Source organism: Mauremys reevesii, linkage group 10 (assembly GCF_016161935.1).
Source record: "Mauremys reevesii isolate NIE-2019 linkage group 10, ASM1616193v1, whole genome shotgun sequence".
In the NCBI taxonomy this organism is placed as follows: Eukaryota; Metazoa; Chordata; order Testudines; family Geoemydidae; genus Mauremys; species Mauremys reevesii.
The window spans coordinates 6,703,093-6,726,175 of record NC_052632.1 but is presented as its reverse complement, the minus strand read 5'-3'; the positions used below and the strand labels follow the sequence as shown (position 1 = coordinate 6,726,175).

The 23,083-nt window shown below is 46.0% G+C and overlaps 1 protein-coding gene across 3 annotated transcripts in view; it reads right to left on the bottom strand.

Moving 5' to 3' along the window:
* Positions 1 to 23,083, bottom strand: part of IGDCC3 (immunoglobulin superfamily DCC subclass member 3) — a 178,689-nt gene that overhangs the window by 16,023 nt on the left and 139,583 nt on the right. For all 3 annotated transcript variants that reach the window (XM_039493285.1, XM_039493287.1, XM_039493286.1), the window contains 2 exons: positions 5,326 to 5,573; positions 4,706 to 4,870 (listed from right to left, as the gene is read on the bottom strand). In XM_039493285.1, coding sequence (XP_039349219.1) covers positions 4,706 to 4,870; positions 5,326 to 5,573 — 413 coding nt within the window. The remainder of the gene's footprint in view (positions 1 to 4,705; positions 4,871 to 5,325; positions 5,574 to 23,083) is intronic.

The window sequence follows — 23,083 nt, the reverse complement described above, 5'->3', positions numbered from 1 at the left end:
TTCCCCCTCTGCCTATCAATCATTCCCTCCGGTGACTGGATTGAGATGGTATCTGACAATACAACTAACAGCTTCTGTGCTGGCTCTTTCAGTTCCGGTGCAATTTAAATTTTCATTTAAAAAAAAAAAAAAAGATTCTAGCCCATGAAGAAAACCTTCCAAAGATGGCCCGATGCGCTGCTGTCTGCCTGCACCTGCCTGTAGACAGCCTGAGACTATGGGCCCAATCTTCACCTCAGTTATGCTAGTGCAAATTAGGAGTAACTCCACCAAAATAAGTGGAGTGACGCAGATGTAGAACTGGCTTACGGGAGCTCAGGACTGGCTGGAGAGCTCTAAAAGAAGCATTAAACTGCTGAAATGTGAAATTCTGCCAATGATCTAACAAACATTATATTATGTTAGCAGACCCCTCTCTCCATTTCATGATTGCTTGGCCACTTCTCAACACATTATTGATTATGGTGCTACTGCTATGCCTAGAGTTTTACATGAGGTCCCTGCCCCGAGGAGCTTAGAATTCAAACAAGAGAGACATGACGAGAAATGAGAACCAGTTGTGGTGTAGACAGAGAGGAAGCATGAACAATGGAGAACAGAGAGGACAATTTCTCTAATGCCAGATATTTACCAAGGATGCAGATCATTTATTTGGTTTCCCTCCTTGGTATTTTCTTCTTCTTCATTTTTAATATGAGCAGGTGCAAAGAAAGAAGCAGAAAGCACCCGAGTTGAGAGTAGTGACAGAAAATACGAGAGGACTCAGTTTGGAGGAAGGGTTTGAAGGAGGCAGATATACGTGGCTTGTTGCTATTTGCCAGCATTTGTGTGTTAGACGTGCAGTTATGGGCATCAAAATCTGAAATAAGTCCAAGTCAGTGCCCAGCAGCCACATCCCCATCCTCGGGCCAGCCACCAGAACGCCTTTTATGGGATCTTTTCTTGTCTACAAATTAAAATCCAACTCATCTTACTCTCAGAAAGTTCCAGCTGACATCTTCATGGGGTCTTACCCACAACCTCCCAGTAAAGCAGAGCTCACTTCTGCACTGCAAGTAGCGTCTCTTTGTTTGGTGTTCAGGTAAATTGTCTCAGCACATTTTGCATCAAGAAGCAGAGAGCCCTATACTCTTATGTAGCCTTGTTCTTAATGAGCTGAATTCCTTCACCATATTACACCCTGGAAAAATCTCTACTGGGTACTAATTCTGTATTGTGCTGACATTCACCTTATGGCTAAGAACTGCAATGGCCACATCTATACAGAAGTTACTGGGATACGTCTGGCCCTGACGCACTGGAGCCAACGGTTTACCATGGGGTTGTATGCAGTGTAAGCCAGGGCAAAATTCATCTTGTTATTTTGTTTAAGATATAAAGCTTGGCAAGCCGCAGCTGTGTGAGGAACGGGCAACAGACATGCCAAAGCAGAGGATTCTGAACGCATCTAATATGTCTCCTAGGAGCAGCGACACTAAGTGTCACCGTTCCTCTATCCCTGAGTCAGGATGACTGGGGGAAACTTGACAGCAACAGATAAGACATTGCACATGGAATATCGTATGGAGGGGAAATGACATCTTTTTCCTGTCACAGTAACTTTAGTCAGTTTTAATAGCCAAACACACTCATTTCTTCTGCAGATACTTACAGTCCTGGACAGCATAGGTCCTCTCCTGTCAATAAGATTTCACCAAAACAGCCACCTAAGCATCCATATGAACATGTTCCACTGTACATAAACTTGGCTTCAGTCTTATTCTCAGTGATCACCCAAACCTAGTGCTCTACGTTTTGATGGAACAGGGATGCCACAGAGTCTGTTCTTGCAGCTCCTTTCAGCCTGCTAGATAGACTATTTTATCCTTGAACAGGAAACTGCTGGGTGTGGCAGACGGGAGCTCCACAATGCCAGTTTTCCACTGGTATAAAGTCCATTAAAGACCCTATGTCAGTAAGGAAACTTAAAGCAGCAGCCGCTCTATGTGGTGTTAAAACCTGGTCCGATCCTCAGAGTCGGGGAGACGTAACTGGCTGTCCCCAGAGAGCAATGGGAAGAGGTGTGGAAAGTGGAGCAGGCCCTCAGCCGTACTAGAATTTGGAGACTGCAAAGGTGGCTTCAAGCCATCTCTGGCCCACCCCTCGGTTTCGCCACCAAGTGCAGGAACAGAGCAACTCAGAATCTGGCGTTTGAAAGATATCTCTACACTACACTGCAGTGAAAGACCCGCAGCATGGCTATGACCGTCAGCTGACTCAGGCTTCGAGACTCGTTGCCACGAGTTTTTTATTTCAGTGTAGACATACCCTAAGTCTCTCCTTGTCAAAACTCAAACCAAACCTGGTTTCACTGAACTTAAAATAAGTCACAAAAACGTTTCTGTTCTTAGGAGAGTCTTTTAGAACAACATTTTACAGATGAACTAGATGACGAGCTCCTTTAAACAGCAGCAATCGGGGAAAAAAATGTGAATTAAACTCAGTGGAGGGAGAATGGGATATTTAGCAAGGCTTACTTGTCCATTACAAATTGCAGCTTAGTGGTTAATCTTTGTTATACAGGGCGGTGTTGTTTTTAAAGACATTAGGTCTGTACGATGATGCCTTCAAGCTTCAAAGAGCCTGGAAATTTATTACCCTGATACAAAATACGTAAACGTGCATGTGCTGATTTAAGGGAATAATGTCAAAAAGCCCTACCCAGCCTGCCCCAACCTTGTCCAAAAATCACCAAGTTTTATGAGGCATGCGTGGCTGCTGGCTACTGCTACTGAACTCAGAGCTTTGGGTCAAGGATTTTAAAGTTTACACCCCCCATCTCTACGCTGAAAGGAAAAGGATGACTGGTTTACTTCAGAATGCTGAGTGAATAACCTTGAAGGGTATCTACCCTGCCCACCCCATTGCAAGCATTTATTAGCCCTTTTCCTTAAATACTACAGCAAAGCTTCACATCCACTGAAAGCCGAGTTGCAATCTGATTCACTAACTTGAAGTCAATGGCCCTATTTCAACTATATCTGAAATATGCCCTTTCTCCTCATATCATTGATATTTCAATTTCAAATTCATAATCGGAGTGCTTTCCTGAGGGAAAACACACCCCTCCTATGCATTTGTCTTGCAGCAAAAGAAGAGCCCGTGGGGATAAACCATGGTCATCCGCTGTCTGAAATGCTCAGAGATCTGCCCCTTCAGAAAACACTACAGTGACTGAAAGCTACTGCAGCTCACGACTGCGGCCTGTCAAACAGGGTTTGGTGGTTTCTGTCCAGTTTCCTGTGGACAAGTGTCTCCCATCACAAAGAGAATTTTCCCACTGGGGACACTAACTGGCAACCTCCACAGAGAGGCCAAGGTACGAACAGGCCCCAGAGGTTGAACTGAAAGATTCGGTCAGTCCAGGTCAGAGCTTTCCGGCTGGGAAGAAGCTTCTTGTTCTGTGAGCAAAGCAAGGACTTGCTCTGTGGGGCTGTTAATCAGGAGGACCAGTGTCATCCAAAGAAAGTACACTACAGCCTTCTTCAGGAATGGCTGCAGACACCAGAGCCTGTGCTCAAGTTACTACAGTATTTTGGCTCCTGGGGAACATGGAGATCTTTGTTTCATGTGTAGGGGTTTAGGCCCAGAGCCTCAATGGGAGTTCAGTGCCTGAATACCTTGGAGGACCTGGGCTTTAGTCTTTGTTAAAACAAGTGGTTTAAGGTTACAATGCAGCGTTGGCCTGATCCTGAGACGGGCTAGGCATTCAACTCCCATTGGCTTCTGCGCTCCTCTCCTGTAGCTGGCTGCCAGCGTAGGGATCACCCTTGCCACAATCCTTTCCCCAGCCTCACCCCCTGAGCCAGGAACCAGGAAAGCGAGTGGCACAGGAGCAGCTCCGATTGCTCTAAATCACCTGTGGATCCCCTCTATGCAGGTGGATTGGTTTTATTCTACCTCATGCTCCCCCTCAAAGCAGCTACCCCAGCTCACACCAGCTCCAAACTGAGACCCAGAGCACCACCTGGCAAATAGCCTTTACTTCCTTCACTGCTAAGGTCTCATCCCGCAAGACCTGCGCACGGAATTGAGGGGGTGAGGGGGGATTCTAGGCACAAGGCCGCCCAAAGTCAGGCCCCACTGAGGTGATCAAAAGAACTCGTTCATTTCCCGGAGAAGGGAGACTGACCCCGGGTAAGGAGAAATGGGAACAAAATGGCCGTGTGAGGAAGCCACTGGCATTACGCAGCACAAAATATCGCAGAGGTCTCCACAGTGTATTTGGATAGGGACAGAGACAGAAAGAAAATCCACAAACATACTCCACTTGCTGGAAAAGACTCTCCTTTGGTACATTATCAACACTAAAGAGCCTTTCACCTGCAACAGGTCACACAACCAACAGAGGAACAGCTACATTTAAACTCCAATAACTTCCAGTTACACAATGTTAGGCTGTGTAGCATAGGGGGTGAGATAGAGCGTGAGCTGCTTTTGATTTGCCGGTACAATACTGCCAGGATAAGGAAGTCCATTAGCTCCTTGCCATAAGAAGACAGTTGAATTCTATGTAACATTGTACAGCACAACACAGAGCAGGAAAAAGGGGGAGCAGTAAGACGACATGATCTAAAATATTCAAGTACATTGATCAGCCCGATAAACGGCATTGCTATCCGCAGGTTTCCCAGCATCAGATCTCGCAAGCGTTAGGCCTCCTTACCTTCTCCCAGCGTGCTCACCACCATGACTTCAGAGGCTTTGCTGGCACCCCGGGAGGTATAAGCCTTTATATAGAAGCTATAACTGGTCGAGGGCTCTAAATCCGTCACTAGCTGCTGGAAGGTGCTTTTGCTAACAGCCTCCTGGTATTCCATCTCCACGGGGTCTGAAATGCACAAGAAAGGGAAAGCAGAGAGCCATTAGGTTTGCCTAAGAGGGAATGATGGGACGGACAAACGTTGCAGCAACAGTTTACTAAGTCGCAGTTTTGCATCAAAACAAGGAACTGCATTTGCCTGGGCCTGATTCTGCTCACAATGGGAGTTGGACTGGGCCCATATAGCTTCACTTTCCCCTCCCTCTTAGAGGAAATACCAGAACTCAGTTCCTTATATTTAGCTATCAGGCCATATGGAAGGCTTGGTATCACTTTTCTGATATTCTGCTTATTCTTATCTCTTATTCACTGCCCTGCACACAAAGATTAATCCTCAGGGAGATGTAGATGACAGGGATGAGATAACCTGATCATCTCTCTAGCTAGTCATTTACATGGCCCTTATCACCACACCATAATATTCAAGTGCCTAGGAGAAGGAGCATCAGGTTTTTGTCCCATACCTGCAGCTTTCCTTATGTGCAGCACATAACCGATGATCTCCTTGGTGTTCTGCAGAGGTTCGCTCCAGGATACCTGGACAGTGGTTGCGGAGACCGTCTCGGCTTTCACATTCTGCGGAGGGCCAGGCAACCCATCCGCCCACAGCACCGTCAGGCGTGCGCTGGCTTGGGTGGAGCCGGCGCTGTTCTCAGCGATGCACTGGTAGATGGCTTCATCCTCCTGACTGATCCCGTAGATTGTGAGCGTGCTAAAAATACAGGCAGACAAAACAAAACAAGATATTCTGAGCTGAGCGCCTTCCTAGGAATATCTGGCCCCTTCAAAATCCTACCCGCCTGCCACAGTGAGGTCCATCTGAGAAGACGTCACGAACGCCTGAGACTGACTGAGGGACTGTTGAAATAAATCCCATTTGGCATTGCTTGCTGAGCCAAACAGGAGCTATAAATAGGCTCCCAACCCTGCATCTGCATGTTGACGATTCCAAGAAAAGGAAAAGCCCAAGGAGGAGGAAGAGGAGGAGACATTATCCTGATTTTGTAACCATATCTGTGTCTTGAATGGAAGAGATTGTGGTCGCCTCTGATTAAAGTTACAAGGGAAGAGGTACACCCCAAGGGGCTGCTGCCCATGGGCTGTGGAGAAAGAATTAGACCCTAACAATGTAGGTCGCAGTTACAGGATGGGCGACTGTGTCCTATACTGAGCAGTGACTCTGAGACCGACTTAGGGGGTCACGGAGGAGGCCAGTGGAACATGGGCTGCCAGTACAATGCGGTGGGGCTAAGAGGGAGAATGCAATCCTCAGCTGTATAAACAGGCGAATATCGAGGAAGAGGAGCGAGGTGGCATTCTCACATCTGATCCATGTTCATCTCCTTGCTTAGAACCTGCCCTTTCTCAGTGGAATCTCAGTCTGCCCTTCCCCCCAAGCTCAGCTGAGTTGCTTTCAGCACAACTCTTTACCCCTGAGATATTTGCCAGTCATTTGCTATTTCAGCCTAGAGATGAGACTGGTGCTTCATGATCACAAATTGTCATGAGGGTGGGAAGCAATCCGAGTTCAGCAGAGAGAGTATGCAAGACAGCACAGGGATTGCGTGAATTTTGAGCCCTACTTTCAGTAAGATTTTAGTCCCACTAAAGAGCCTGATTCTGCAAGAAGGCAAGAGCCACCAGACAGGTGCTGAGCTCAGCTGGTGCCAACTTCAGCTATTAACGGTGCTTGGTGCCTTGCAGAGATGGGCCCTAAACCTGCCTGTGTCTATTCACATGATGTTAACTTGGCTAGGAAGGATCATCATAATAGCTACCGGCAATGAGCTGGCAAAGGCAAAGCACGTGAAATGTAAGCCAAGTCTAATCAATCCCCGTCAGAAAGCCCTCTGGTGATGATGTAATTGTATTATAGCACATTATAGCAGTCTTAGGGTAACATTAGGATTAGCCCACTTATCCTGCGGGCCTGTAGCTTCATCCTTTGCCTTTGTGTGCTGAAAAACAGGATCATTTCAAACCGAAATCCAGAGCCTGCGAGCCTGTTCTCAGGTTTTCACAAAACTGCCGTGTGCATTTCTGATGCTCGTGTCTGAAAGCACCGATTTCATACTGCGATAGTTGGACCTGCTCTTCAAACATATTGCAGAGATGGGGGTGGGGGGACTGCTTATTGGTTTAGGGGCTGTTTTCAGTCACAATCATTTCAGAAGGGAAAAACACCCGGTCATGCTCCAAATTTCTAAAATGCTGGTGGCTCTGTTCATTGACGCTCGCGCCCCACTCCTGCCAGCGTGACAGGATGGTTGTTCATTGGATAGGTGGTAATAAGACGGATTAGACTCCATTTACACCTCAGGTAGTTGAAGTGAATTGCTGCTTCAAGAACTGCACGGTTTTATGACAAGGGCCATTTATAACTGAGACAATTTCATATCCAATGGGGTGGAACAGCTGCCCAGACTCAGACAAACAGAGCCAGCGACTATCGATTTCAGAAAGAAAAAAAAAAAAAAAAAGAGGACACACTTGTTAGTAGCAACCTGGCTATTTTGCTATTTACTGTTCAAAACAGCAGGGGTGGCCAACCTGAGCCTGAGAAGGAGCCAGAATTTACCAATGTACATTGCCAAAGAGCCACAGTAATACGTCAGCAGCCCCCCATCAGCTCCCCCACCCGGCTCCCAGCGCCTCCCGCCCACCGGCAGCCTCGCTGATCAATGCCTGCCCCTCCCTCCCCACAACTCCTGATTAGCTGATTCATGGGGTGCAGGAGGCTCCGGGGTGGGGGAGGGGAGCGAGGGCATGGCAGGCTCAGGGAGGGCATTGGAAGGCATGGAGTGGGGGCAGGGCCTGTGGCAGAGCCAGGGGCTGAGCAGTGAGCACCCCCCGGCACATTGGAAAGTTGGCGCCTGTAGCTCCAGCCCCAGAGTCGGTGCCTATACAAGGAGCCGCATATTAACTTCTGAAGAGCCGCGTGTGGCTCCGGAGCCCCAGGTTGGCCACCCCTGAAAACAGCATTTTAATAACTTTCATCTCTCAAAAGGGGGAGAGAGTGGGGCAGCCAATACATGCTCTGGTCTTTCAAGCTCTTACATATTTCCTCAAAATTCAAACTTGGAACAAAAAGAGATTAAAGTCACTGCGATCAAATGGTTACAAGAAATCACAAGTAAATATCCAATACATCAGTCTTCAAAGACCCTCGGTCACTGTACTCTTACAATGTTCTTTTTACTACCTAATAGGAACTGGCAGGCAGCCTTTGAAGCTAGAATAAACTGGAATTGCTTTTAACAACCTTGATGCAGTTGCTCAAGGAGGTTACAAACGAAATATATTTATAACTGCGTTAATCCAGTTACTATTGTGTTAAAAAGAGGGAAGTTGATGCTTTTTTTCTGCCTGCTCTGAAGATGCAAATTCCTGCTAAACTCAGCATGAGAATACATTGCATGGGAGCAAATACTGGAACCCTTATTTTAAAAAATAAGAGAAGGTAATAGTTCAAATCACTGCTGTAAATTGTAGTTGAATTGTAATTTCTGCTGTAAATTTTAGTGTTCTGGACCACAGCTAGAATACTAAAATACTGATATATAAGGTTACCTTCTATTAGCCTTAAATGGAGTTACTTGAACTCATCAAGGGGAGAACCTGGCCGTGTGTTTGGAGGAATGTAAGACGAGTTAAAGGGAATATCCATCCACTTAGAAATCCCACTGACTGGCCCCCACTTTATTAATGTTTCACACTAGCCGCTGTAAATACTGGTCACCAGAGGCTTGTAACAGAGCCAAACCTCTCTGAACAGCATCCACAGGTTATCTCCATGGCTGATGTCAGGCACTAACATGGAGCTCTGAGTTCAAGTACAAAAGGAATTGACTAGGGGGCCGGCGCTCGGTCCTGGTGGGTAAAATGACTCCAGCAAACTCCTCTGGCCAGCCAAAAAAGTGCAGAAGGGATCTGGAAGAGTGTCCTGTCCCAGCCTCTCTTCTCTAGGGGGAGGAAGATTCCCACAGCATGGGGCCTTGACTGGGAAGAGTGAAAGGGAGAAGAACATGTTTATGAAATCATTTCCATCTGGTGGGAGAGGTACAGTGTATGGCATCTTCACACCATTTCTATCTCATGTTCAAGGGCAAATAACAAACCATTGATGTAGTTTACACAGGTCTCTGTTCGAGATGAACCCTAACCAAATGCACAGATCCAGCCCCCCACTCTGGGAAAGCTCAGACATGGTGTTAAACCCAGTGCCTGAGCCCCATCCCTAGCTGATGTCAGGAAGTTACCGGTACATTTACATCCGCCAGGACTGGACAATGTTGGAAATATTTTTACTAACCCTTGAACTGGCATTTTAACCTACCATGTTCTATTGGATGTTTCTCATCACCTGACAAAATCCTGCTGGGTGTATATTTTCACAGAGGATATTTTTCATTCATTATTGTACGTAAACTCTGCTTACCGCTGTACCACATGATATAGTTATACATCGTGGTAGCCACATACATGTTGCGTTGTATTTATGCTTATTTGCCTGGTTGTTCTTGTGATGATTTCCTGAGTTCAGTTCAGTACATTTGACAGGTTTTGAATGGGTGGTGCGTTGGCTTACTTGTAACGTAGCAGCAACTTTCATTGGAGCATAATGTCTCAGGGTTTCAGTGACACTTGTATAGTGTATGTCAAAGTCAGCATGCAATAAATTATTCCTGAACCAGAAACACACACACACACACACACAGACCCTTTGGTATGTGAGAAATGCTCCAAGTCTAACCACATCCTCATTTACTACCAGATCATGGCATTAAAAAAAACATTTTATTACATTAGGGTGAATGTTAGAGATAAAGAAACGCTGGTGATGATTCTGATCTCAGTTACGCTGGAGAAAATCTGGAGTAACTCTGCTGAAGTCTGTGAAATTACATGACTTTAAGTAAGGTCAGAATCAGGCACATTGTTTATGTCAGTGAAAAACCATAAATAGAAAATGTAAATTCCAAATAACCCAGCATTGCCTGATTGTATATCATAATGAATGATTCTTTTAATTGTAACAAAAATATTGGTCTTCCTATATTAAAATTCATTATTGCTGTTGATTTAACATTCATATTTCTGCCCTGTAAATCATCCGGACTGGCGCACATGAGCAAATGTTTAACAGCAATCTATTTATGTCCTAGGCCTTTGTTTCCTTGGAAACATTGTAAATGGAATACGAAATGGGGTGGTTTCAGCTGATATGGTGATTTCAGTGAATCAAACCGTAAGCTCCCTTCATAGCCATAGGCTCAATATAGCAGATTAGGGGAAAAGAAGGCCCAACGTGTAGCTAAACTGTGTCAACAAGAGATGACTTCCACAAGGACAGATGGTGGACAGGCGGGATTATGCAATTCAAAAGCTGTATTTGCAGCTTTGCATAAAACAGATGATGTGAGACAGGAGCAGGAGCGCCGCTTCCGTCTGCAGCGTCAATATTGGGATTATTCTCCTGAATTCGCTGAGCATCTGTGTACCTAGGAACAGCCTTATCCAGGCTGGCTCTGAAGCAGAGGGGAGCGCGGAACCTCCCGATTGCAGACAAAACGACACAGAAACAATGGGAAGCATTTAGCTTCCACTGACATATAGCTGGGTTTAATATACATTTTAAATGTAGGAAGAGAGATAGTGGAAGACAGTGGGAAGTCAGGGTTGGGAAGGGAGACATGCCCTTTTTTCATATGGCCACTTGCAAAGCAGCACTCAAGGGCAACGTCCAAGTCTGACGTCCACTCTGTGACTTCCAGTGACGCCTTGGCACCAGATGGCATGTGAAAGAGCCTCCAACTCATATCTAATTCACCAATCCCCGCAGTATCCAGGTGTCAGATACCTAAACAAGTCGCACCAATGCTGTCAGCAAAAGAGATCAAAACTCTCCACCTCTCCCTCGACTCCTCAGTGGATCCACACTCGGGGGCTGTCTTCCAGAAGAATGTGATTTGGTCTTTCTGCAGTTGCATTACGGGGGGAAAGCAGGTTGAGAGAAATAGTAGGGCTTGGTGAGCCTGCTGATCTTTGGTGGCGGGAGATTCCACAGCACTCTACCGCAAATGCAGTGCCCCCAAAAGGTCAGATCAACCTCAAGCCAAGATCCTAGTTACAACTCTTAATACGAGGGCCTATTCTGCCTAAGGGATCAGAGCACTGCATCCAGTTCAAGTCCAGTCTGTGGCCGCCTGTGGTAATGCTAAACAGGCTCTGTAGATTAGAGCAGGTGGCTTATTGTTCTTTACCGGTGAAATTCTTTACTGCCAAAGTCCAACGCTGGTGGTCTCGAATGTGTCACAGCAATATAATAAAAGCTGAGCAACAGCAGTTCTCAGAGTGGAAACTGAACAGCACAGCAACACAAATCACAGGTTGAATTTGAAATTAAAAACATTTGTTTCTTTTATCTTTAGCGCTGGTGAAAAGTGCTGGACTGATGTCTGCCTCTAGCCACAGGACAGGTACAGCTCGGGCTGTGGCAGGCTTCCCCAAGAGCGGTCTGCCAACACTCCTCAATGCGGGTTGGGAGCGGTTATTTGATTTACCTCAGTGTTCATGAACTGTCTCTCTAAGTTTTTTACAATGCACCCATCTCTCTAGTACCTAGATGCAGCATACAGGAATAAGAATCATATAACATCTGAACCATATAATGGATCCTGTTCACCCTGGCTAGGTTTCGGTACTCTTCCCTGCAGGTGGTTTCCATATTTATTTGTTCTTTGACTCCTGTCATTGCAGGAAGGTTTTTGCATAAGAAGGTGGCCTTTGCGCAGCAACAGAGCAAGACTTGGGATTATCTCCAGCAGTCCTCCAAGAACTCTCCGCCTCCACCCCTACCACCTCCTACCAAAAGTCTCATCCCAGGCAGCCAACAGCATCAACATTCTTGGTAAATGCAGCTGTCCTAGTGGGTCAGGAATGGAAAGATACCCATGGAGGGCCTTAAAGAACAGGACCGGTGCCTTGATTCTGACCCAGATCTCCCTTCCCCCAGTTGAAAACAGCCTATGCTCCAGCCAGCATCATGTTGCCAGTCCAGATGAAATTATATTATCTCCATTAAAACTGGATCTGCCTCTGGCTGTTTCAATATTAGAAAGTGGCTTGTCTCAACACGTCTGCTGGCAGATTATCTTAGTGGAATGCTAGCAGAGTAAAAGGGCAGGCCACACAACTGCTGAGAGATAGCCACTGTATACCTGACCCTTTCTCCTGTGTTTTCAGAGAGCATTTCAGAGGGCAAAGTGTGAGGTGATTAGCTGCCATTTTAAACCAAACCATGTTGTCCAGATGCTGGAACTTCCAGTCCAAGAGGTCCCTGGGGATGCTAAGCGATCAGGCTCTGGGTAGGCATACCCTGTGATATTTCACAAGCACCATATGCCTTACCAATAGGACCCTGATATCACTGTGTTCTGCCATATTAAATAACTAAACTTCCTCACTGAGTCATAACTTGTGAGATTTTACACCAGCAGCTAACATTCCTAGAGCAGACTCTCATGTCTGAAGAAAGAAGATTCTTCCAACACCGTAGACAGCATGCAGCTAAAACCTCTGCCTTAGAGACTTTTTAAAACTTTTCTTTCCTGGAGGTTTACAAGTGCGAGTTTGAGAGTGGTAGATGATTAGGGCCAAAGATAGCCATTAAAAACGATCAACAGAGGCCACAGATGATGTGTTACTTTGAACTAGGTCACAGACAGTGGGTCGATACAATTATTAAATTTTCAACAACACCTAAAAACCTTAATGAGGTGTAGAAATTGAGGGCAGAGAAGCAGGCAGAGTGCTTATCCTAGGAAAATATGCTGTGCTTCCCATAAGGTACAATATATAAGGAACTAGTAACCTCAAAATAAGGTTCGTTCTCTCTCTCACGCACACACACTCACGCTGAAAAAAACAACACAACCTGAGCTGCGGCTATCACAAATGGACTGCCAATATCCTCAGTGGAAGTACCTATCATAGGTGCTGGAACTAGGGGTGCTGGGGGTACAGCAGCACCCCCTGGCTTGAAGTGGTTCCATCATATACAGGGTTTACAATTTGGTTCAATGTCTCTCAGCACCCCCACTGTATAAATTGTTCCAGTACCCTGCCTACACACCAGTGGTCCCCAACCTTTCTGTTGCAATAGCATAGTCATATTCCCAGAAGAGTGTGGTGGGCGCTGGACGACCAGCCGCTGAAATGCCGCTGAGTAGCAGCGTCATAAAGAAGTGTCGCCGCTGAAATGCTGCCGAGAACCAGTGGCATTTCAGCGGCGACGCTTCTTGGCATTGCCGCTTCTCGGCGGCTGGTTGTCCGGCGGCCGCACTCCTTGGCGGCGGGTTGTCTGGCAGAAGTGCTCCCTTGTCAGTAGGCGGGTGCACATAAATGCCCCAGCGGGCGCCATGGCGCCCGCAAGCACCGTGTTGGGGACCACTGGCCTACACCATGGTAATCTCTATCATGCCTAAGTTCTAAGGGGGGTTACCTAGCAGCAAGTCAGATGATAATTCATCAAAATATGAGGCTCCGCTCCTCGAAGAGGCCATTGGTAAGCTCCAGTTTGCCTCTTAAATATTTACGGGACCAATTCTGCCTGCTTTTGCCATTGTGAACCCCACCAAAATCAGTGAGGCTGCAGCAGGTGTCATTTGGAGCAGAATCTGGCCCTGTTTCCCAAAGTTGTTGGTTTTTTTTTTTTAATTAAGAAGCTCAAACAAAAGCAAAATGTCGAGCTGCTATGTGACATCCCCCTCCCCTTCACACAGCAGCAGAGTGGCTCTGGCTCGAAATGCCTGAAATATGCAAGTGCCCTTTATTTCTCCCTGTGAACAGAAAATCTGTCACGTTGGGACATCTGCTCTTTGGAAACTTTTCCGCTCCTGCCAGACTGATGGCAACATTAACGCATCAGACGATATGAGATGCCAGAACGCTTTCTGCTGGCCACTAAAGATGCTCAGTGAGCTGAGAGCTCAATCAAATTTTTGCACAATGCACTGACAGGCATTGATAAAAGTGGGGAGCGGGGTTGTTGTCAATTCACACCACGCCGATCTGAAGTGGGGGGTGGAGAGGAACAGGAGGCCTCAGCCCTTCAAAAGCAGCATATTCACAAGCTGTCTCTTGGTTCACAGGCAATCAAGATGACTGATCTCACTCGGGTCAGAGGTCTAGGCCAGTGACCAGAACTCGGCTTTCCAAAGTGAAGGAAACCTCTTCACTGATTCAGCGGCACAAAGGAAAAGAGGGGCCTACTTGGAAAGGTATCAGCATGTGCACACACAAAAAGAGGCTCGCTCCTGATCAGGAGAAAATGTGATGTAACTAACGCAGAGATTGGAGTGTGACTACTTGTGGGAGCCTTTTCAGTTTTGTTGATGGCAAGAATGTACCAGTCAGCATTCAGGTGCATGGCCATTGCCCATTCAAAAAGTCTCCTTCCACATGCTACGGCCAGCATGACTGTATTTGTGATGGTCTGCCTCGGAGACGACTGTACAGATGAATAACTGACAGGGAATGGGTGTCACAGAGAGTTTAAATGACTTGTCCAAAGTCAGCATCAGAGCTGGGAACAGAACTCAGGAGCCAGGTTCTCTGTTGATGTCAGAAGGTACAATTCCATTCACTTCTGTGGTGCTGTGTCTTCTTACGCCAGCAGAGAACCTGACACAAACTGCAGTGGCTTCCTGATTCCTGGATCCCTGCTCTAAACAGCAGACAATGGCCAATGACAGGTTTTTCTTGATTACATAGTTTGATGGCAGTGGGTTTTATACAAACAAGAGGAAGCACTTTTTCACACACTGCACAGCTAGCCTGTGGAACTCATTGCCATGGGATGTTGTGATGACCAAAAGTATAACTGGACTCAAAAAAGAACTGGAAAAGTTCATGGAGGATAAGTCCATCAATGGCTATTAGCCAAGATAGTCAGGGATGCAACTCCATGCCGGGGCAACCCTAAACCTGTGACTTCCAGAAGGTGGGTTCTGTACATTCTCCCAAACCTCTGTCCCCTTGGAGACGGGACACTGGGCAAGATGGAGCATGGTCTGACCCAGTATGGCAGTCCTTATGTCTGTTTGGGTGCGGGTGCGCTGGTTGGGAGTGTGTTGGGGGCGGGGTTAAGATATAAAAGGAGGAACGGGAAAACACGCAGAGCTGTACAAGGGACCCCTCTACAAATGTATTGTTTTCCATACATAACCAACACAAGAGTGAGTTATAACACTGAATCAGCAAGTTATTCATACGCCAGCTAGATGGAACAGACCACTGAGAAAAATCACAGCAGCAGCAAAATAATCATTGAGACACATGAGATGGGAAAGTCCGAGGTCCATCAATGTCAGCTGCCCTGTAATTGCTGCAAATCCATCTTGTGGGATATGACCACTGATCCTAATGCACGATCCCTGCTCAGTGCAGAGAAGCCTGAGTTATGATGATGCCCCACTGCTGGCTGTGTGCTCTGTTTGAGGGATTCTACGGCCCATGCTGCAGAGGCAATTAGGTTGCAGAGCAGGTTTTACATATTCCTTCAAAACAAAAATCAAACCCATACATTATCTTTAAGTGAGGAGCAGCTGCTTAACATCTAGATCCTCCCTCCACCTTCTTGTTCTTCCTTATTTTTCATGCTTCTGGGAACTGAAATATACTTTAGCATGCAGCTCCCTCGACCCGTAATCGGAGAAGTGCGCCAACTGCACTCTAGACTTGAAACACAGGGGCCTAATTGTTCCCCAAATTTGTGCACGCAGTTCAGTCACGTCAGCGGGATTTTGCTGGGACCATGAACCCCTATTTGTTTTCATAACAAGCCAATGAACTATTTCACTCCCCTTGAAGGGGCAGTTATTCTACTCAGCCATAGCAATAGGTAGCTTGCTTGCATTTGATATCCAAAAGCTGACAATGCAGCGTATACAAGAGCAGGTGGATAGGGACTAACTTCTGTTAGAATGATATCCGGTGTATTGCATGGAAGTCAGCACAAGGAGAAGGAACAAAACTTTCTCGACATTTATTTACAATGTATTATTTTCTCCGATGAGGGTTTAACCCACCCCACTCTGGTAGTAAGTCATTCAAGGGATACTGACAACAGGAGCTCAACACATAAAAGTAACAGAGTTTAAAGGGGAACAGTTCAGAAGCTAAGGTCACTGAGATAGCAAAAACCACCTGAGCCCTGGGTTGTGCTGATGCCCTTTTTCAGTGGAATAATTGAAACCCCTTAATTACCATTTTGTAAATAAAATCTTCCTGAAAAATCAATGTTTAGAGCCTGCCTTCTCTGTAGATGTTGGCCTGTGTTACTTGCTGTTATGGCAATTGCAGCCAAGCTACATAAACCTCTGAACCTGATTTATTTCTAGCCTGAAAATGACCCCCTGGAACCTACTGAACACTTACTGGGTCAAATGATGAAAAGCAATAAACCTTTCATAGTGGCAATTTTGTTATTATTTCTTGCCTCATCCTCTCCTGGTATATTTCAATCTACCAACCACAAAGGCATGATTTTGAAAAGTGCGCGAGCTCACCTCTACCGTCCAAAAGAACCACCCGTTTGCCATGGTAGCGATATGTTTTCTTGCCGATTGCATTGACTACAAAATTGTCGAAATTTGCCAGCAACGCATTACACTCCCCCTTCCATCTTTGGGGAAACTATTCCAGCCGGTGGGTTTGTAACTATTAAAGAAGCAGTCGGACTCTTGTTGTTGTAAACTGCAAAATAATGTACTGTTGATCACGATCAGTTGAAATCATTCTGGAGGCAAATGTGTACTCTCAGATCAGGGCAGAGTGGGCCAGATCCTCCGCTAGTGCAAAGGGGTGTATCTCCACTGAAGTCAATGACACTGCACCGATATACGCCAACTGAGGATCTGGCACTATGTATGCAGACTCCACCCTACCTGTTCCATATCTCCCACTGGAATCTGCACATGCACGGTGAGCAAACCGGAGCTGCAATCTACCAAGAGGATCCAAGAGCAGAATTCAGCCCTATGTTTGTCAGATGAAACAAATTCCAATGAGCTGGTCAAATGTACAATCATTCCAACAAACGTGGGCTCCACGGTCTGAGAAAAGGATCACATAGCAAGAATCTTACTTCTTAGGAAAAGTGATTTTTATTCACAGCTTTTAATGGAAAATCCCACAATTCCCTAGGCCTGGGCCTTCATGCATTTTTCATTAACAATTATCCGTGATCCAGAATTGCCTTTGATTTTTGCTAAACATTGATCAGATATTTTGTTCCCACATTGCTGGCATTTGCAAAACAAAACCACCTACTTTGGAGAGGGCATCGCATTGGACGATCTTTAATGTTAATGTACTAAGAGCTCTTCAGAGCATAAAATAATTGGAATTCACATTTTACAGATGGGGGGATGGAAACAGTATTTCTTGGACTTTGCTTGTAAAGGTCATTTGACTATGCAAAAAGACTATAAATTGCTTGGCAAGTGAATCACTGTGTCCATTGCCCCATACCATGGCTGAAGATCAATAAAATAACTGGCTCAGTGAGGCACAGGTCCGAGGGATATAATGAATCACAATCTGCTGAGGTTTTAGTCGTAAAGAGCAGTCGTTTCCACCTACCCCATGAGATAGAATTTTTCATCCATCCAAAGCCCAGTTCTAAATTCAGTGTTTCTCCAACATACCGAACTCCGATATCGCGGGTTGAAAATGAGGCTCGAACAATTTTCAAGAAGAGAGTCAAATTCTCTTTTGGGGAAAATTGTTGACAGTCTTTTTATATTTTAAAGTTACTTGTCCTCTAATAGTCCTTCCTTCTCTTCCAATTATTTTAGCCACCACTTAGTACCTAAGGACACATGCACACTTCGCTCCAAAAGGACCCAGGCCTCATCCTGGGACTCTCCATAAGGCAGCAGTTTAGTCCAGCTATTCCATCTGGACAATTCTGTATGACCAAACTCTACCTCCTGCCATCAATTCTTACTCAAAATTCTGATTGATTTCAATAGGACTCTGGCGTGGGAAGCCATGAGAGGAAATTGCCCCAAAGTCAAAGGTGTGTCCTTCTGTACCAGGAAAAACAACCCAAAATGCCTTTGAAACGGTCTTTCCTTGTTTTACATTCACATCACAACACAACATGGCCCTGAACTCCTATTTACTCCTGCCTGTGGGGATCAAGCTGGGCTGGAACTGGCACACCTCAGGAAGAGCTCCAGGCTAGTTTTTCCTTGTTTGGTTGTGTGTGTGGGGGGGAAATGGGAGGGAGAACAGAGAATACAATATGCCCAAAACTGATTCCCTTTTTTCCCTGAAGGATCAAATGGACAGAGAAATACCCTCAAGAGGAGACAGGGTTCTGAACACCCGCCTCTTTCCCCAGCCTAGCATTTGAATAATCAGATATAATTATCAGGAAAGTTCTGTAATTCCCAGTGCATCGGGCTATATTTTTGAAGCATGATCTCAGGAAAGCGAGTCAAAGCCAGTGTAGATACAGTGCTTCTTAACGGAAGTGCATTATCCTCTGCGCTAGCCTTCTGAGTGCTGCCTTCTGTGGTTAACAGACAAAAGAGGATCAGAAGTTTCTCTGGCGCGTGGTTTGCTTTCCTTGTGCAGAAGCAGCCCATACGGGGCATGACACAGGATGATCTAGACTTCCAGAAGCTAATGGGCCTCTTCTCAACTGCATGATGCCTCCCTCTGCAAAGTCTTCAGAATAGAACTTCCTATATATGGCTTCTATCTGACTGGAATACAGGAAGGATCACTTAATACCTCAGCCTCCCTTTCTGGCACTGATCTGGGGACTGCCTCTGTCCCACTGGAGTGAACGTAAGTTTTGCAAGATTAGGTCTCTAAATTGCTCTAAAGGAAGGTTGTAAGAATCCAAAAAGGAGAAGGGAAATAAGTGGGGGGGGGGAGATTTCCTTAAACAAATGTCTACCACAGACAATACTACACCTCTACCTCGATATAACACGACCCGATATAACACGGATTTGGATATAACGCGGTAAAGCAGCACTCCGGGGCAGTTTCACCTATAACGCAGTAAGATTTTTTGGCTCCCGAGGACAGCGTTGTATCGAGGTAGAGGTGTACTTTGTACCTTTATACAGCAGCTCCTTCTGCCTGAGGATGTCAGAGCATTTCACATACATTAATGAATCATAACACCATGGTGAAATATTATCATCCCTATTCTAGAGAAGGGGAAACTGAGGCACAGAATTCAAATGACTTGCCCAAGGACTCCCAGGAAACATCTGCAAAGCCACCTCATCCTCCTCCTTAAGAAGACGTGTCTACAAAATCTTTACCCTGGCTAGGCAGCTGGTGTGCTGTGAAATCTGCTTCCATGCTGAGCAGTAACATCATTGTTTCCTTGTGTTCCCCCATCTGGCTATCGCATCCACCTCTTGTCTCTTGTCTTATATTTACATTGTAAGCTCTTTGGGGGCAGGGACCTGCTTTCTGTTACTTGAGTGGTCAACACCAAGCACAGCAAGGTCTTGGTCAATGATTAGTGTCCTGACGTGCTACCACAGTACAAGAAATAACTCATACATTATTATTACTAATAAACAGTAATAGTAATTTGGGACCAAATCTCTCAGTTGACATTTGCTTTTGGCAAATATTAAGCCACTGGAATGAAACAGTTGCTCTTCATGAATACTAGCTCTGATTAGCTTCAGACGCTCAAATGCTTGCAGAAGGAGAGGACAGCAGGGCCAGAAACACAGACCAATTGAAATGTGCTTTTGAACTGGAAGATACAGTCACAGAAATTATTCCCCATCTTCCATGCCATGCTAGTGACAACCACGAAGTCCTCGCATAGGTGGTGAGAGATCTGTAACAATAGTTCAAAGAGGGGAAATCCCTTAGCCTAGATTTCTTTAAAACACCTATCCAAGCAGAGATGGGCTAAGATAGGATCCATTTAGACAAACTGATTTGTCCTCAACCTCTCTGTGTGATGAGAGTGAGAGGGGGGCTCAGATAAATGGGACCAGGAGCTGAACAACTCATTTTGGTTTTAAGTTTGTAAAACCAAAATCTAACAGGACACTTTGGAGCTAGGGCGTGAGGGAGGGGGACCAAATCATCCCAGTTTTTGGCTATTTCTACAACCTAGTTTGTCAATGGGTGACCACAGAATCATAGAATATCAGGGTTGGAAGGGACCTCAGGAGGTCATTGAGTCCAATCCCCTGCTCAAAGCAGGACCAATCCCCAACTAAATCATCCCAGCCAGGGCTTTGTCAAGCCGGGCCTTAAAAACCTCTAAGGAAGGAGATTCCACCACCTCCCTAGGGAACCCATTCCAGTGCTTCACCCACTGTGCTGTTTGTTCAACATAAGAGCCCGATGCAGGACCAAAGAGTTTGACTGGGAAGTTTTCCCGGCTGCTGTGCTTTAATTTTGTTAGGCAGCTATCTGCAAGAACATCTCCAATGGAGGTGAGGGGAGAATGCACGCTCTGATCCGATGTCATTCCTCGGACGGAGCCCCTCTTCCGAACTGCTTCTGGCACTTGACAGATTTATCCGTCACTTCTAGCTGTGTCGTTTTCAGGAGCAGCGTTGTTCATATGGTGCCTTTGGAAATCAATTAGTGCACAATATGACTTTGGATGATTTATTCTTTTTCAAAAAAAAACCCTTTGGGGGCATTCAGACCTCTTTATAGCCATATTAAGCAGAGTTTTAATCCAAATGTATTTTCCAGGAAACCGGGTAATCTAATTAAAAAGCTTAGAGTGCAGTTTAGTAGCTTCATTACCATTAGATTCTAGATCCATCATTACATGGACAAATATTTTCTGAGTGCAAGTGACTGATAAATCCAAAGGCCTAATCGCAAATGGACTTTGCCTGGAACTAAGCAGGTTACAGTACTTAGTCATGCACCCAAGAATGAAACGAAAGGACACATCGAAAAAGGTCCTTGCAGGAAAACAAACCATTGACTTCTTTTCTCCAGTTCATCCTCTCCCACAGCAATCAGCCGTCCCGTAAACCCACTTGCAATTGCACTTCTCAGATGAGTGGCTTTGGAAACTCTCTCAGGTGTGTCCCATCCCTTCCATCTCCCAGGGTTGCAAGCCCAAGTAGGCCAAACTAACTCCCAAAGATGTGGGTATCTCCAAAGGTTTGAGTACCTCCAAGCTTTGGGTACCTACCACCTTCCTCAGACTGAGAGGAAGGATGGTCTTGTGGGTAAAGCACTGGACTAGGACATGAAGAAGAACAGGATTCAGTGCCAGGCTCTGTCACAGATTCTCTTAAGCAAAACCCTTAAGGTATGTCTACACTGCAATCAGAGGTGTGACCACAGCACCTGTAGGCATCCACAAGCTAGCTTTGGTCTAGATCAGCAGTTCTCAAACTTTCCTTTCTCCCATTCCTTGTCTCTGTAGATTGGAAGCTTTCCAGGGCAGGGACTGTTTCTTGTTATGTATCTCTATAGCACCACGCATGATGGGGCCCTGAACTCAGCCAGCACTGCAATACAACTCATGAGATGTGCACAAAGGCACTGTGGGGCCTGGAGTTTTATAAAGATGCCTGACTGGGATGAAAATTCCACTTAGGGTGGATAATATTTCACTACACTTATTCCAACATCCCGTGATCATTTCACAAAGCTTCAAAACCATCAGAAACCTAATGCTAAAAAGCCTCGGTATTATAAAGCTCATGGGCGGCGGGTGAACCCCCACTTCAGGGAGGCTAGCCCCTTGGCCCTACCCTTTCTGTATGAGGCCCTCCCCCCAACTCCCGCCCACCAGAGCCCAAAGGTCCCCCTGCCTCTGGAGCCCTCCCCGCCCCACAGTTGAAGCCCCGAGCCCCCCCCCCACACACACACACCTGCAGCCGGAGGAGCCTTGGGCCAGCCCAAGCCACCCCAGGCCAGCTCCAGCCACCCTGAGCTGGCCCAAGCCACCTAAGAGGAACCATGCCGTGCCACGCCTGCCGTGCCACGCCTCCCCTCCCAAGACGCCTAGTGGGAAAAGCAAAAGCTGTTCCTGAAGAACCTGAGCTTTTTATATGCGCCCGGCAGGTTCTGAGGTGGCTGAGCTACTCAGCTTCCCGGGTTCATCCGAAAGCTCCCCTGGCCTATTATACCTGCCGCGTATGATAAAGCTTTAAAAAACAAAAGCATCGTTCTCCCAGGAAGTAGAAGCTAATGCCACCATAACATTTCGCTGATGGACAAAACTGAAGGAAGCGGATTTTCTCAACCACTGTTGTGCTAATTGGATTCCTGCATACAGATAATACAGGTAACAGTTAGATCACACCAGGGACCATAAAGCTCTGCTGATAATTTAGGTGTATGGCACAGCTACTGTTATTTCATAGTATGTTGTTCCATGTTATTTCCATAGAAACTGTGCTGTCAACTTGTAATTTTCACACTAAGTGCATCCCACCATGTTATTTCTGCAACACAACCATGACCGTATTTTAGCATGGAAATGCAGTTATTTAGTACTTGCGCAAAACACTGTTCCCCGGTGAGATAAAAGGCCTAAATGTAGTGAAACTCTGCTACCAAGCCAATATTATCTCAAACAGGGGTGCCTGCAGGAGAATCTGAGCATACCAGGGATCAAAAGGTACAGACTGAAGTGTGATTCTATTCTGGGAACGGACTGTGTGAAAATATCTTTTATTACACCAACTTCGGCTGGTGAAAGAGACAAGCTTTTGAGTTTGCTCAGAGTTCTTCAGAGCTGCTGCTGCTCCCAATGTGTATTCAGAGTAATCTTTGCTCACTTCAGTGACAGCCTTTTTCTCCCATCAGCTCTGCAGAACCAACAGAGAGTTGGGGGTAGCATTTTTCAGGGGTGATTTTAAACAAAGGTCCTGATCTAAAGGAAGCACTTAAGCACATGCTTGACTTTAAGAGCATGCGTTGGAGGCTAAAGCACACGCTTCCGTGTTTTGTTGTATCATGGCTTACGTTCAACCTGCAGGCCCACCTTTGCAACTTTACTGCCTTTAAATTATTTCCTCAGTTACACCCATGCCGCCTCCCTGAAGGCAACAAAACCGCACAAGTGTAGTTGAAGCCAGAATCTGAGAACAAGGGAGTTGTACAGAGGTCACCGAGGGCAGCAGTTGGCCTACAGCCTCGTGATTATGGTAATTACACGCAAGCCGAGAACCCAACTTGGCT